This window comes from Balaenoptera musculus, chromosome 6 (genome assembly GCF_009873245.2).
Source record: "Balaenoptera musculus isolate JJ_BM4_2016_0621 chromosome 6, mBalMus1.pri.v3, whole genome shotgun sequence".
Classification (NCBI taxonomy): Eukaryota; Metazoa; Chordata; class Mammalia; order Artiodactyla; family Balaenopteridae; genus Balaenoptera; species Balaenoptera musculus.
In genome coordinates, this window is record NC_045790.1 from 80,074,543 (window position 1) to 80,088,625 (window position 14,083).

At 37.0% G+C, this 14,083-nt stretch overlaps 1 protein-coding gene across 10 annotated transcripts in view; it reads right to left on the minus strand.

Annotated features, from left to right (window-relative positions):
* RNF38 (ring finger protein 38) overlaps positions 1-14,083 on the minus strand; it is a 123,095-nt gene that overhangs the window by 30,265 nt on the left and 78,747 nt on the right. For all 10 annotated transcript variants that reach the window (XM_036855571.1, XM_036855570.1, XM_036855569.1 and 7 more), the window contains one exon: positions 8,359-8,552. In XM_036855571.1, coding sequence (XP_036711466.1) covers positions 8,359-8,552 — 194 coding nt within the window. The remainder of the gene's footprint in view (positions 1-8,358; positions 8,553-14,083) is intronic.

Here is a 14,083-nt window from a genome sequence, read left to right on the forward strand (position 1 = left end):
GTTGTGATCCATCAGGATTCTGTATTGTCTCTCGTTGTAATCCATTAGTAGTATATGCTAAGGTAGGCTTGAGTATTAAAGAATTGCTGTGGTTCATCATCAGCTCTGAACACTTACAAATTTAAATAGAATGTATATGTTTTTTAAAAAATAACAGAAGTAAACAAAATTGATATTCAGCTCTGAGATTATTTAGAAATCAATAGCCAATCACTGTCATTTTGGGGGAGGGGGTTTAATTGTATAAAATTGATCCTTTTATAGGCAAATATAGTCAAATATCAGCAATTTCATATGGTTTAACCTATTATTTTGCCTCCTTTATTTTATAAACATTTTAGAACAAATTTTAATTTGCATATGTACCTTGGCCGTAATCCACATGTGCCTAATGGACATTTTATGTTGTCTATCTGGCTAAGACACATAGAAAAGACATAGTTCCTATATGCCCAAAATGACAATTTTAAAAAATGAGAGTAGAAAATACATGAAAAAACTAAAGAACATTTAATTTGTTGACAACTGCAAATAATCGAGTAATTGGGTAAATGCTGAGAATGGAAATGATGGCAAAATAGCATCAGCATAAATGTTCCAGTAATATACAGAATTTTTAGGTAGAATCTGGTCACTGAAGGAAACCACTTTTACTCCCCATGCACTTGTCATGGACATAGTTTAACACAAATAACAAGTTATCATGAGTAGACTTCCATCTTCCACTTCCCTACAATTCCACAATTCAGCTCCACTGCTTTTTACAATGGCTCAGCACGCATAACAATTCGAAAACGCAGCAGGCCTCATTAAAAATGTACTCCACATTAGGCAAAAGAGGCCAAACAGCCCCCTTCAAGACACAGCTGCACACAGCCACCTCAGCAGTATTTACTGAGGACAGGTCACCTTTCCCTTAATTGTTGCACTCTGCACCTCTAAATCTGTTTCTTCTCACTCTCAACTGCCCAATCTTAAAAACAATAAGGGACACTCCTTTGCAATATCAACTCCTCTACAGAGTTGTTAAAACTAACCCCCAGGTTCTCGCTCCATTCACTGCTTCCTCTATCTTTATTTTCAGCGTAACTCTTTTTTGCATTTCTGCTTCAAAACTCACATACTGTATTTCACTGATTTTCAGATGCCATCCACCTTTGAACTCACTTTAATGTTTTATTTTGAGATAATTTTAGTATAATTTTTGCGTACCCCTCACCCAGCTTTCCTTCATGTTAATATCTTCCATTAGAATAGAAAAATTATCAAAATTAAGAAATAAACCTTGGTATCATACTGTTAACTAAACAACAGAATGTATTCAGACTTCACCCAGTTTTTCTACCAATATCCCCTCACGGTCTAAAAATCCAGTGCAGGATGCCATTATTGCATACAGTGGTCATGTTTCCTTAGTCTTCTCCAATCCATGACAGTTCTCAGTCTTTCACGACCTTGATACCTCTGAAGACATATTTACTCTGCAGAATATCCTTTAACCCGGGTTTGTCTGATGTTTTCGCATGATCTGCATGATGTTATGCATTACTGGAAAGGATATCACAGAGGTGATAGGCCCTTTTCAGTGCATTGTATCCAGGGGCACATGACATCACATGCATCACTCATGCCTATGTATTTAACACCAATCACTTGGCTAAACTGGTTTCTGCCAAGACCCTCTACTACAAAATCACCATTCTTCCCTTTGTAATTACCAAATATTTGGGGGGGAGATACTTTGAGACCATGCAAATATTCTGCTTCTGCTAAAAGTTTTGCCAATAACTTTAGCATGCATGAATGGACCTTTAGCTATCACTATTATGATATTCTAATGGTGATTTTCTACCCCCCTCATTTCTTCCACATGTATTAATTGGAATTCCATAAGGAAGAACTATTCCCTCTCTCCCATTTATTTGTTTATTCACTTATTTATGAGTATGGACTAATGGATATTTATTTTATTCTTTAGGTTATAATCCACATTATTGTTTTATTTTGCTGTTAAAATTATTTCAACTTTGTCCAATGGGAGCACTTTCAGTTTAGCTCCTGTGCCCTTTTACTATTGTTCCTTACTATATGGACAATATGCTCTAGGCTTATCTTGTATTTTCCCTATACCAACTCTGGAATTAACAAGTTCTCCAGAGCCCTGGTTCCTTTGATTATGGAATGGTATTTAGAAGGTAAGTGCGCTGACTGCTACACTATTTTTAGTCTCTCTAAGAGAAAAGAACAAGAAAATTTATCTATGTATACTAACTCATGTATATGTACATATCTTTATACCCGTAAAAATATTTTAAAGGACTGTTTAATGTATCACTAAAAAGAGGAGGAAAGCTGCCAATTAGATTATGCTATACCATCAATTTAGAGACATTATGATGTGAAAAAATGTGCACCTTACAATCAAAATAGAAAATATATGCCCAGATCACTCATCTCCCAAAAAAACACTCAGCCTGTCCACACACTTTAAGGGTCCCTTTTAATATTGTTTTATTCTGTTGTTGCTTCTTGCTCTCACTTCCCTACTCAAACATAATTTCAATAACTCAAACTTAACACAAATTAAGACCCAAGCTCTCATGCTGACATGTAAGTTCCTTGACAATTTTGGTCCTTGTCTTTCCTGAATTGCCTCTCATTAAATCTGTTACGTATGCCTTTGTAACAGAACATTTAGAAAGCAGAATTACTGGAAAATCTAGAAATAATAAACAGTAATAAGATGGACAAATATTTCTTTCAGTTGACTTTTATATCTATGATAGGTACTACTTTGTCACTTTGTTTTAGATGTATCACTTGTAAACAGCACAAAGCTGTTCCCTCCTGGCCTCACTGACCTGCCTTTTGTTGGACTGCGTTTTCTATATATGTTGTTTATCTGTTTCATTGTGTGGAAGCTATATATTCCAGTTCTATTTTTCTAGTGACTACACTTAAATTTTTAAACACATACTTCCATTTTTTGGAAAACATCTAGATTGCACATTTTTACTTCTCTCTGCTCTGTCCCCATTTTACATTCAGATCTTTCCTGAAATTTTTTCTTTTTTTTAACAATAGACCTTTATTCAGACTTAGCAGTATGTCTTTTTTGTTTCCTTTCCTAATCAAATGGTATTAAATCCTACTTCTTGCATTTATTCTTCCACTTCCTAGAGTACAGTATTTAAAAATTCTTTCAAGAAGGTTCTCTTTTTTTTTCTTTTTTTCTGTCTTCTTTTTTAATTGTAGTTGCTGTACAATATTACATAAGTTACAGGTGTACGATACAGTGATTCACAACTTTTTTTTAAATTTATTTATTTTATTTTTGGCTGCGTTGGGTCTTCATTGCTGCTTGCAGGCTTTTTCTAGTTGCGGCGAGCAGGGGCCACTCCTCGTTGCAGTGCGCAGGCCTCTCATTGCGGCGGCCTCTCTTGTTGAGGAGCACGGGCTCTAGGAGCACGGGCCTCAGCAGTTGCAGCTCTCGGACCCTAGAGCATAGGCTCGGTAGTTGTGGCGCACGGGCCCAGCCGCCCCGCGGCATGTGGGATCTTCCCGGACCAGGGCTCGAACCCGTGTCTCCTGCATTGGCAGGCGGATTCCCAACCACCGCACCACCAGGGAAGCCCTGATTCACAATTTTTAAAGGTTATGTTCCACTTATAGTCATTATAAAATATTGGCTATACTCCCCATGTTGTACAATAAATATATCCTTGCAGCTTATTTTATACCTAATAGTTTGTACCTCTTAATCCCCTACCCTTATATTAGCCCTCCCCCTCCTCCTTCCCTCTCCCCACTGGTAACCACTAATTTGTTCTCTGTATCTGTGAGTCTGCTTCTTTTTTTACATTCAACTTGTTAGCTGTATTTTTTAGATTCCATATATATAAGTGATGTCATACAGTATTTGTTTTTCTCTGACTTATTTGACTTGGCATAATGCCCTCCAAGTCCATCCATGTTGCTGCAAATGGCAAAATTTCGGCCTTTTTTATGGCTGAGTAGTATTCCATTGCGTGGAATACACACACACCCTTTATCCATTCACCTCTTGATGGACACTTAGGTTGCTTCCATACCTTGGCAATTGTAAATAATGCTGCTATGAACACTGGGGTGCATATGTTTCTGAATTAGTTTTTTTGGATATCTACCCAGGAGTGAAACTGCTGGATCATATGGTAGTTCTGTTTTTAGTTTTTTTGAGAAATCTTCATACTATTTTCCACAGTGGCTGCACCAATTTACATTCCCACCAACAGTGTATGAGGGTTCTCTTTTTTCCACACCTTTGCTAACATTTGATTTTTGTGTTCTTTTCAATAATAGCTGTTCTGCCAGTTGTGAGGTGATATCTCATTGTGGTTTTGATTTGCATTTCCCTGATGATTAGCAATGCTGAGCATCTTTCCATGTACCTGTTGGCCATCTGCATTTCCTCTCTGAAAAACTGTCTACTCAGGTCTTCTGCCCATTTTTTAACTGAGTTTTTTTTTGACATTGAGTTGTATGAGCTGCTTATATGTTTGATATTAACCCCATATCGGTCATATCATTTGCAAACATCTTCTCCCATTCATTAGTTTGTCTTTTCATTTTGTCGATGAATTTTGTGCTGTGCAAAAGCTTTTAAGTTTAATTAAGTCCGACCTGTTTATTTTTGCTTTAATATTCTATGCTTTAGGAGACAGATCCAAAAAATACTGCTGCAATTTATGTGAAAGAGTTCACTCTAGGAACTCTAGGAATGTTTTCCTCTAGGAGTTTTATAGTTATCTGGTCTTACATTTAGCTGTTTAATCCATTTTGAATTTATTTCTGTATATTGTGTTAGAGAATGTTCTAATTTTATTTTTTTACATGTAGCTGTCCAGTTTTCCCAGCACCATTTACTGAAGAGGCTGTCTTTTCTCCATTGTATATTCTTGCCTCCTTTGCCATAGATTGACCATACTACGTGGGTTTATTTCTGGGCTTTCTATCCTGTTCCATTGATCTATGTGTCTGTTTTTACGCCGGTATCATACTGTTTTGACGACTGTAGCTTTGTAGTATATAGTCTGAAGTCAGGGAGTATGATTCCTTCAGCTCTGTTGTCTTTTCTCAAGATTGTTTTGGCTATTCAGGATATTTTGTGTCTCCATACAAATTTTAAAATTATTTGTTCCAGTTCTGTGAAAAATGCCATTGGTATTTTGATGGAGACTGCACTGAATCTGTAGATTGCCTTGGGTAGTATGGTCCTTTTAACAATATTAATTCTTCCAATTCAAGAACACAGTATATCTTTCCATCTGTTTTTGTCATCTTCAATTTCTTTCATCGGTGCCTTATAGTTTTCCAAGTACAGGTGTTTTAACTCCTTAAGTAGGTTTATTCCTAGGTATTTTATTCTTTTTGATGCGATGGTAAATGAGACTGTTTCCTTAATTTCTCTTTTCGATAGTTTGTCATTCATGTATAGAAATGCAACAGATTTATGCATATTAATTCTGTATCCTGCAACTCTACTGAATTCATTGATGAGCTCTAGTAGTTTCCTGGTGGCATCTTTAGGATTTTCTATGCATAGTATCACATCATCTGCAAACAGTGACAATTTTACTTCTTCCTTTCCAACTTGGATTCCTTTTATTTCTTTTTCCTGTCTGACTGCTTTGGCTACGACATCCAAAACTATGTTAAGTAAAAGTGGCGAGAGTGGACATCCTTGTCTTATTCCTGATCTTGGAGGGAACACTTTCAGGTTTTCACCATTGAGTGTGATGTCAGCTGTATGTTTGTCATATAAGGCCTTTATTATGTTGAGGTATGTGCCCTCTATGCCCACTTTCTGGAGAGTTTTTAATCATAAATGGATGCTAAATCTTATCAAAAGCTTTTTCTACATCTATTGAAACGATCATATGGTTTTTACTCTTCAATTTGTTAATGTTGTGTATCACACTGATTGACTTGTGGATATTGAAAAATCCTTGCAACCCCAGGATAAATCCCTCTTGATCATGATGTATGCTTATTGTTCAACATTCTTCATCTCTGAATGTTTGTGTATATTCTTAAATTTCACCAAGATCTTGCTAACACTCAGTCTTTCTTCAATTCTTTTTTTTTTTTAATATTTATTTATTTATGGCTGCATTGGGTCTTCGTTGCTGCACACGGGCTTTCTCTAGTTGCGGCGAGCGGGGGCTACTCTTTGTTGTGGTGTGCAGGCTTCTCATTGCGGTGGCTTCTCTTGTTCTGGAGCATGGTCTCTAGGTGCACTGGCTTCAGTAGTTGTGGCACGTGGGCTCTAGAGCGCACGCTCAGTAGTTGTGGCGCACAGGCTTAGTTGCTCCGCGGCATGTGGGATCTTCCCGGACCAGGGCTCAAACCCACATCCCCTGCATTGGCAGGCGGATTCTTAACCACTGCGCCACCAGGGAAGTCCTTCTTCAATTCTTGAAAATGATTTTGTACTATTTCTGTCAAAATCGTTCCCTTCTATTGTTTCCGCCTGGAAATATGATTAGACATATTTAGAACTGATGACTCTTGTCTACATTTAAATTTCTTTTCCACACTTTCCATTTTGCCCTTTTACACTACATTCTGGGAAAATTCCTTCACTTGATCTTCCAGGGACCAAGATGCTTTTTCTGCCTGTTTATTAATTTTGCCAACTAAGATTTCCAGTTGATTTTTATGGATACAATCTCTTCCACTTCTCTCATTTACACTTAGTCTAAAATTCTATTTTGTTTATTCTCTTAATTGTTTTATTTCTTCTATTAACGGTTTCTTCAAGTTCTTTCTTTTATTGAGTTTCAGTGCCCTTCTTTCACTTTGTTGGCTTTCCTCAAATGTTTGGTTTTCCTCAAATGTTTGGGAGTGATGACAAATCACAGGACAGGGGTTATCAGAAGGAGGGATTTTGATGTTCTATTTTAACCTAGGTGTTGGGCACACCTGTGTGTTATCCTTTTAAGTGTACACTTGTTTTACAAGTTCTCCTGAATGTACGTCACATTTCACCATAAAACAATAGGAAAGATTACGGCAGGGGCTCAGGCTGTAACCTTGAAACAACCAACCTTATTTCCCCATGCTATTACATTTAACAGCTATAAAATATTTTACCTGGTTGGCATAACATTATTTTACTTAAACATTCCCATATAATTGGGTAATACTGCACCAGATAATGTAAAAGTCTTCGTGTGTCAACAGAATACAGCTCAGGAACAGGTTTATCTTGTCTCATTTGGAACAATGAATGATGGGTTTTAAGATTCCTTCAGTATTAGTTTCCTAGGACTGCCCTAACAAAATACCACAGACTCACTTAAACAACAGAAATTCATTTTCTCACAGTCCTAGATACTATGTCCAAGATCAAGGTGCCAGCATGGCTGGTTTCTAGCGAGAGCTCTCTTCCTAGGGTCTCCTCTTATAAGGACACTAATCCTCTTGGATCAGGGCCCCATCCTTATGATTTCATTCAGCCTAAATTACTTCCTTAGAGGCCTCATCTCTAAATACATCCACACTGGGGGTTAAGGCATCAACCTATGGATCTTCAGGAGACACAAACATTTAGTCTGTAATACCACCCTACCTCAAGATTATCAGTACTTCTTATATTATCAACATCCTGGACATATAAACAGTTGTCTCACCCCAAGTATGCTTTATTTCCTTGGAAGAAGAAAGGTATGACCTCAGGCAACTACTAAAGAGGAAGCAGCTCAGGAAATGTATTCCCCTGGGAAGGAAAGGCAAGGGGCAAGTCCTATATGGAAGATAGGACTGAAAGTCAAACTAAATTTCAGTCACTCTTCATATCACAGGCTCCACAATTTTAAAGAAACTTAATTAAGCTCCCAGTTGCCTTAGAGGATACAGAAGGAATATGTGGAGAGAGGTTATTCATTTCTAAGAATGGAGTGGATAAGAATGGCACGAAAAAGAGGTTGCTCATTCCAAAGACTATGGTTCTATATTTCCTTACAGTTGTAAACTATAAAATGCATTTTTCAGTAATATGGATTGAAGGCTAGCCCACAAAAAGTCTTAAACCTTAAGGTAGTTGAATTCACATATAATGGTATGGATTGATTTTAGGTAAACCACTTTAGCCTCTTTCAATTTCTTCTTCTGTCAATCACAAGCTAAATGAACTCTCATGATGGACTGTAGAAGTCTAAACGACTTGTAATGTTGTTTCTCGTGTGTAAGCATACAAGTAAAAAGGTGTTGATGTATTTATAAAATTCCTACAGAAAAAATGCTTTCTGATGTTAAAAAAAAACTCACAAATCTACCAATGACCACAAATTTAATAAGTAACTGTAACCAACTAACCTTCTTCTGTTGCGTGCAGGTGTGTTGCATCGTTCCCCTGAGAAGTGATGTTGGCTTGGTCGAACTGAAGGGGGCTGCCTATTTGATGTCATCTCCCATGGTCGCATTGGTGGTGAGGGAGCTGGTGATGCTGATGTATAATCAAAGACTGAATGAGAGAGGCGCTGTCTCTTGGGACTTGGACTATCTTCACTCTGCCAATGTAACAAAATCAGTCAACTGAATAAAATCTTTTAAGGATTTTTGCATTACTGTTTACATGCATCGGTGTTTAAGTATGTTTACCACAAAGTGTAAAGGAGGAAAAAATACACTATCAACCTGAATTAAATACCTTTAAAAGATACGAGGGGTGGGGTGGGAAAGGGAGATGCACAGTAAATAATATCAAATGAAAAGTTAACTCTTTCTTTAAAATCATCATAAAATTAACCAGGTAACAACACACAAGGTACACAATAGGGCAATAAACAATTTCTATGGTACTTGACCACCTCTTTAAAACTCCAATTCAACTGAGAAAATCTACTACTTCCTCCCATCAGTTAATAGTTACTCTTTTAGGCATTAATTCTTAGCTGAGAGATCAATTTAGGAAGGGGTATAATTTAAGTAGGCCCTTGATTTGATTTAAAATCACACTTGCCTGCCTCCTTATTCCTGTTGTTTAAGGCCATTAGATTTATTATTTAATAATGTTTATGTGGACAAAGTAAAATGTATTTAAAACATTAAAAAACAGTCAACTGATCTAGTTCATCAGTTCTTAACTAGAATATCATAGAATATCTTTGGGAAAGACATGGCATTTCAGGTAGATCATGGGAGTGGTGGATAATTAAAAACCCATACGTGTTAATGTTGAAGCACAGTCTCAAGTTTTCAAGGGTTTAGCTATAAAATTGGCATGGATCACTTAATTGAATTATTAACTCTCCAGGATTCCCCACACAACTCAATTTTCCAATTGAGTCTCTAATCAAAACTGTCAAAATTACAAGTTAACTGAAAGTCTGATGAGGGCTGTGTGTTTTCTAATAGAGCCTCTCCTATCTCCAGTCTACTCCTGCAAATTCTAATCATTTGGGCATTAGGGAACTTTTGACTGCCACCTGCTGCTAGAACAAAAATGTTAATATTAGCTAAAGAATATATGAGGTTACATACTATGTTAGATTTTAAAATATAAGCATATAAAACAGAACTGATTAAACTGATAGGAATGAAGCAAACTGCTAAATGGTTACTTTTGATCATTCTAAATTATTTAGCAGATGTATTCAAAAACCATGTCATTTTCCTTCTATACTTAAGAATATTATAATTCAAATTTGTTATAACTAAAACAGAAAATAGTTTTCAGAACCATATACAAATGCTCTTGTAACTTTCTTCACACTAACCTTATTTTCTCCCTATATTTAATGGTGCTATTAAAATTAGTTGTTTTTAACCCCTTGATTTTAATAAGAAAATCAGTTATGTTCTGATAATCCTAAAACTTAGAAAGTGAAAAATAACCATTAATATTTAGATATTCTGATTAAAACAAAACAGCAGAACAACTAAGACTTGACAAACTCATACATGAACTACACATAAGCATTAGAAATGTGATCTCCACGTGTGGTAAAACAGACTTGATTAACATTGACTTTTTGAGGTACAAAATGCTAGCAACCAATCATAATCATTGGCTTTCATATGTATAAACCTGTACCGCAAACCTTGATGCAAGCTAAGATATGGAACTCTGAATTCTAAAAATTCACTGCCCGAATGGAGAAGAATGCTACAGATACACAAAATAACTAAGTATTGAAAAAACACTTAGGCTATCAACCTTTACATATTTCCAGTGATGTTCAAGTTGTGAGTTAGCATATTCTTATTTTACAACAAATGCATTACTTTTAAGAGTGGAGATAAGGAAGATGACTGAGAAAGTTTCCCATCCCTTCTCTTTGTGTTGTGAAAGGTTCTCAGTGTGTAAGAGGAGACAAAGACTAGGAAGTGAAGGGAAATATGTGGAAGTGAGCTCTTCATTAGTATTATGGTAATAAGCCTTACTTTTTCACTCAAAGTAACAGGATACCACAACTGATATTTAGGGACATGGAATTACTAAAAAGTTATTTTACTATATGCAATATGGTTTCATCATATTCCTTATCAATTTTAATACTCTAAGGAACTGCATAAAAAATCCTCAGTTTCCAGAAAAAGAAAGGGGGAGCAACCTACAAAGAAAATTAGATTAGCATTAGACTTCCCACAGAAAACAAAAGATGCTAAAGTGCTCTGGGGGAAAATAATGTTGAATCTAGAGTTTTATATTCCAATCAAATTATTAGTCTAGTGTAAGGGAAAAAACAAAGACCTTGCCAGATGTACTAAGATTCAAAGTTGCTTCTCACATATTCATTCAGAAAATTTTACTTGACTGATTTTTACGTATGCGTGCATGCTCTCTCCTTCACCTGGGGACATATATATAAATACAGGATCCAAGAAACAGAAGTAACCCAGAAGTGCAATGAAAAGAAATCCCAGGGTGATGGCAGTACAGCAGGTCTGAAAAAAAATCATTACAAATTAGAACGAATCAGAGGACTCTGAGAAAAATACCATACACAATGTGGATTCAAAAACAGTATGATTGAGAACTTACAAGTTCTTAATAAAACTTAAGCCCACAGCTCTCTTATCATAAGAAATATAAAAAGGCAATCAGGGACTTCCCTGCTGGTCCAGTGGTAAAGAATCTGCCTTCCAATGCAGGGGGACGCGGGTTCAATCCCTGGTCGGGCAACTAAGCCTGCACACCTCAACGAGAGAGCCCGCGTGCTGCAAACTACAGAGCACACGCGCTCTGGAGCCTGCGCGCCACAACTAGAGAGAGAAAACCCGCACACCACAACTAGAGAAAAGCCCGCGTGCCCCAATGAAGAGCCCACACGCTGCAACGAAGATCCCGCATGCCTCGATGAAGACCCCGTGTGCTGCAACAAAGACCCAATGCAGCCAAAAAAATAAAGAAAATAAATATTAAAAAAAAAAAAAAAAGGCAATCAGAGAGTGGAGGACAAAGACGAAAACAAATCCATATCATTTTGTCACCTAAAGCATCCTCTGAGTAGGATAGGTAGTCAAAACATTACAACTCCTCCTCCATGGGCCAAACATGCTACTTGGTTCTGCAAAGACTATACAAGTATTCCTAATACTATGAAGAATGTTTACTGGTTTTCAATTATTATAATCAACACAGGACAAGGCATGAAAGATCACTGTTGTAGTTACAGAACAGAAATAAGTATTGTAAACTTTGATATAAAGTAACTATAACGACTTCTGTGACAAAATCATGGACTAAAAGTGAAAATCCTAACATAAACATCTAGAAATAATGGCTTAAATACAAAAAACAAAAAAAAATTTTTTTAAGGTATTGCTGGATTCAGAGAAAAAGAGAAATTTCCAAGGACCAGAAACAAAGAGGAAAACTGAAAACCAGGTTTGTTTTTTGATATTCGCAGGAGGGACAGAAGATAAGGTCTTATCACTGACACCCCTGCATAAGGCCAAAATTTCCAAAGTACTATGCTTTCAATAAAAGGGAAGACTAGAAGAAATCAGCCATTGGCACAGAGTGTCTACTCTGTATGTATTGAGAACTGGAGGAGGGATCACATCCCTGAGAACTCAAACAACAGGTTAGCTCCTCACACCAAGGCTGGGGTTCAAATTTTTCACTACCCATGTTGTCTGTGAACCTCTAAACTTAGAAATTAATATAAAAACTGATTTAGAATTATGCTACCACAACGACTCTTGACAGAAGTAAATGCAAAGCAGAATCTGGAGGGATACTCCCATTACCTAGGACAGTGGTTCTCAAACTTTTGCATGCATCAGAAACACCAGATTGTTGGGTCCACTCCCCAGTCTCTGATTCAGAGAGTTTGGATTGGGACCCAAGAATTCTGCATTTCTAACATGATCCCATATGATGCTTGGTATTGCTCGTCTGGGACTACACTCTGAGAACCACTGAACTAAGAGATAAGGGACTCTCTTAAGAAAAGTCCCTAAGGATAAACTCACCATTACAGAAAAATTTGTTTTGAAATCTCAGGGGGGAGCAGTTCCCTCCTGTCCCTGCTGACTCTGTGCCAGTAGGCTGACTTTAGAAAGTACTAGATGTTGACAACTTAAACCTGTAAGATGTTGAGTGAAGTCAGGTACTAGTACTGTCTCTACTGGTACAGAATACTGTAGAGATACTACAGTACAGAATACGGATGCAGATTCAGGGATCAAGGGAGGAAGGAAGGAAGGACAGAAGAAAATTAGCTAGCTAGCTTTTATACTCAGTATTCAGCATCTGATAAAATGAGTACAGGATTACACCTCTGTAACACCAAATCTTTATAACCAAAACATCATTATTAGAAGTGAAAACAACCCATAAGAAAGTATTCCACAGTTTCAAAAAAGCAAATCAGAAATGATTAAATGCTAAATACCATGGGAGAAAAAAAAATACAAACACACGTGCATATGTATAAACACACACACATAAAATATAAATAATATTTATATATATGTCAATCAGGAAGTCTTGAAGATAATGCAAACTTTCCCCAAAGCAGAAACAGGTTCCAAGTTCTAGATTAAAAATGGTGATTGAAAAGTACTTCTGATTTCAGCAAACACTAGTGAGCCCCAAGGACTTCTCAAAGGAGCAAGGGGGCAACTAGAGTCGGGGAGGTAAAATCTCCAATAACCTGGTCCGCTCTCCCCTCATTATTCAGGACTACCATTCATCTCAGATTTACAAATAAATAAGCATAGCATGATTTATGAGTTCCCAATCCTCTTTTGAACTTCCAGACTCTATTTGCCTTATTCTATCTGACAAAAGATTAAGTTTCTCATTCCACAACCATTAAATTTAAATGGCCCGCGAGAGAAAACACTTACTGAATTCCATTAATTTAAAATAAGAGACATGAAAGCACTTAGAAAACTGAAACACTCTACATAAAGCAACTTGCTAATAAAGAACCACCACCAAGACAGATCCCTTTTTGTAAATAATAAGCAAGTAATTAATAACTTTACATTTGAATCACACAATTTACAAAATGATCTCTACACATTCTTTCATTTAATTTTCCACAAACGAAAAGTCTTTGTTTAAACTATATTCAAATTTATGTAAAATGTTTCTATTAGTGAAGATGTACAAAAGACAATTCAGTGAATATACTGCCTTTGAACTACACAACATATATATAGTCCTGTTTCATATACTTCACAAAGGACTTTAATTTTCCAATGCACAGCTTTGATTCCTCAGCTCAAAAGATTTCAGAACAAAATCCAACCTCATAACCACTCAAACAGTACATCCTCCTGGAATGTTATTTTACTTGTAGGTACGGGAGGGAAAAGAGACTTCAAATATTCTGTTTTCAAAAGTTACCACAGGGGCTTCCCTGGTGGCGCAGTGGTTGAGAATCTGCCTGCTCATGCAGGGGACACGGGTTCGAGCCCTGGTCTGGGAAGATCCCACATGCCACGGAGCAACTGGGCCCGTGAGCCACAATTACTGAGCCTGCGCGTCTGGAGCCTGTGCTCCGCAACAAGAGAGGCTGCGATGGTGAGAGGCCCGCGCACCGCGATGAAGAGTGGTCCCCACTTGCCGCAACTAGAGAAA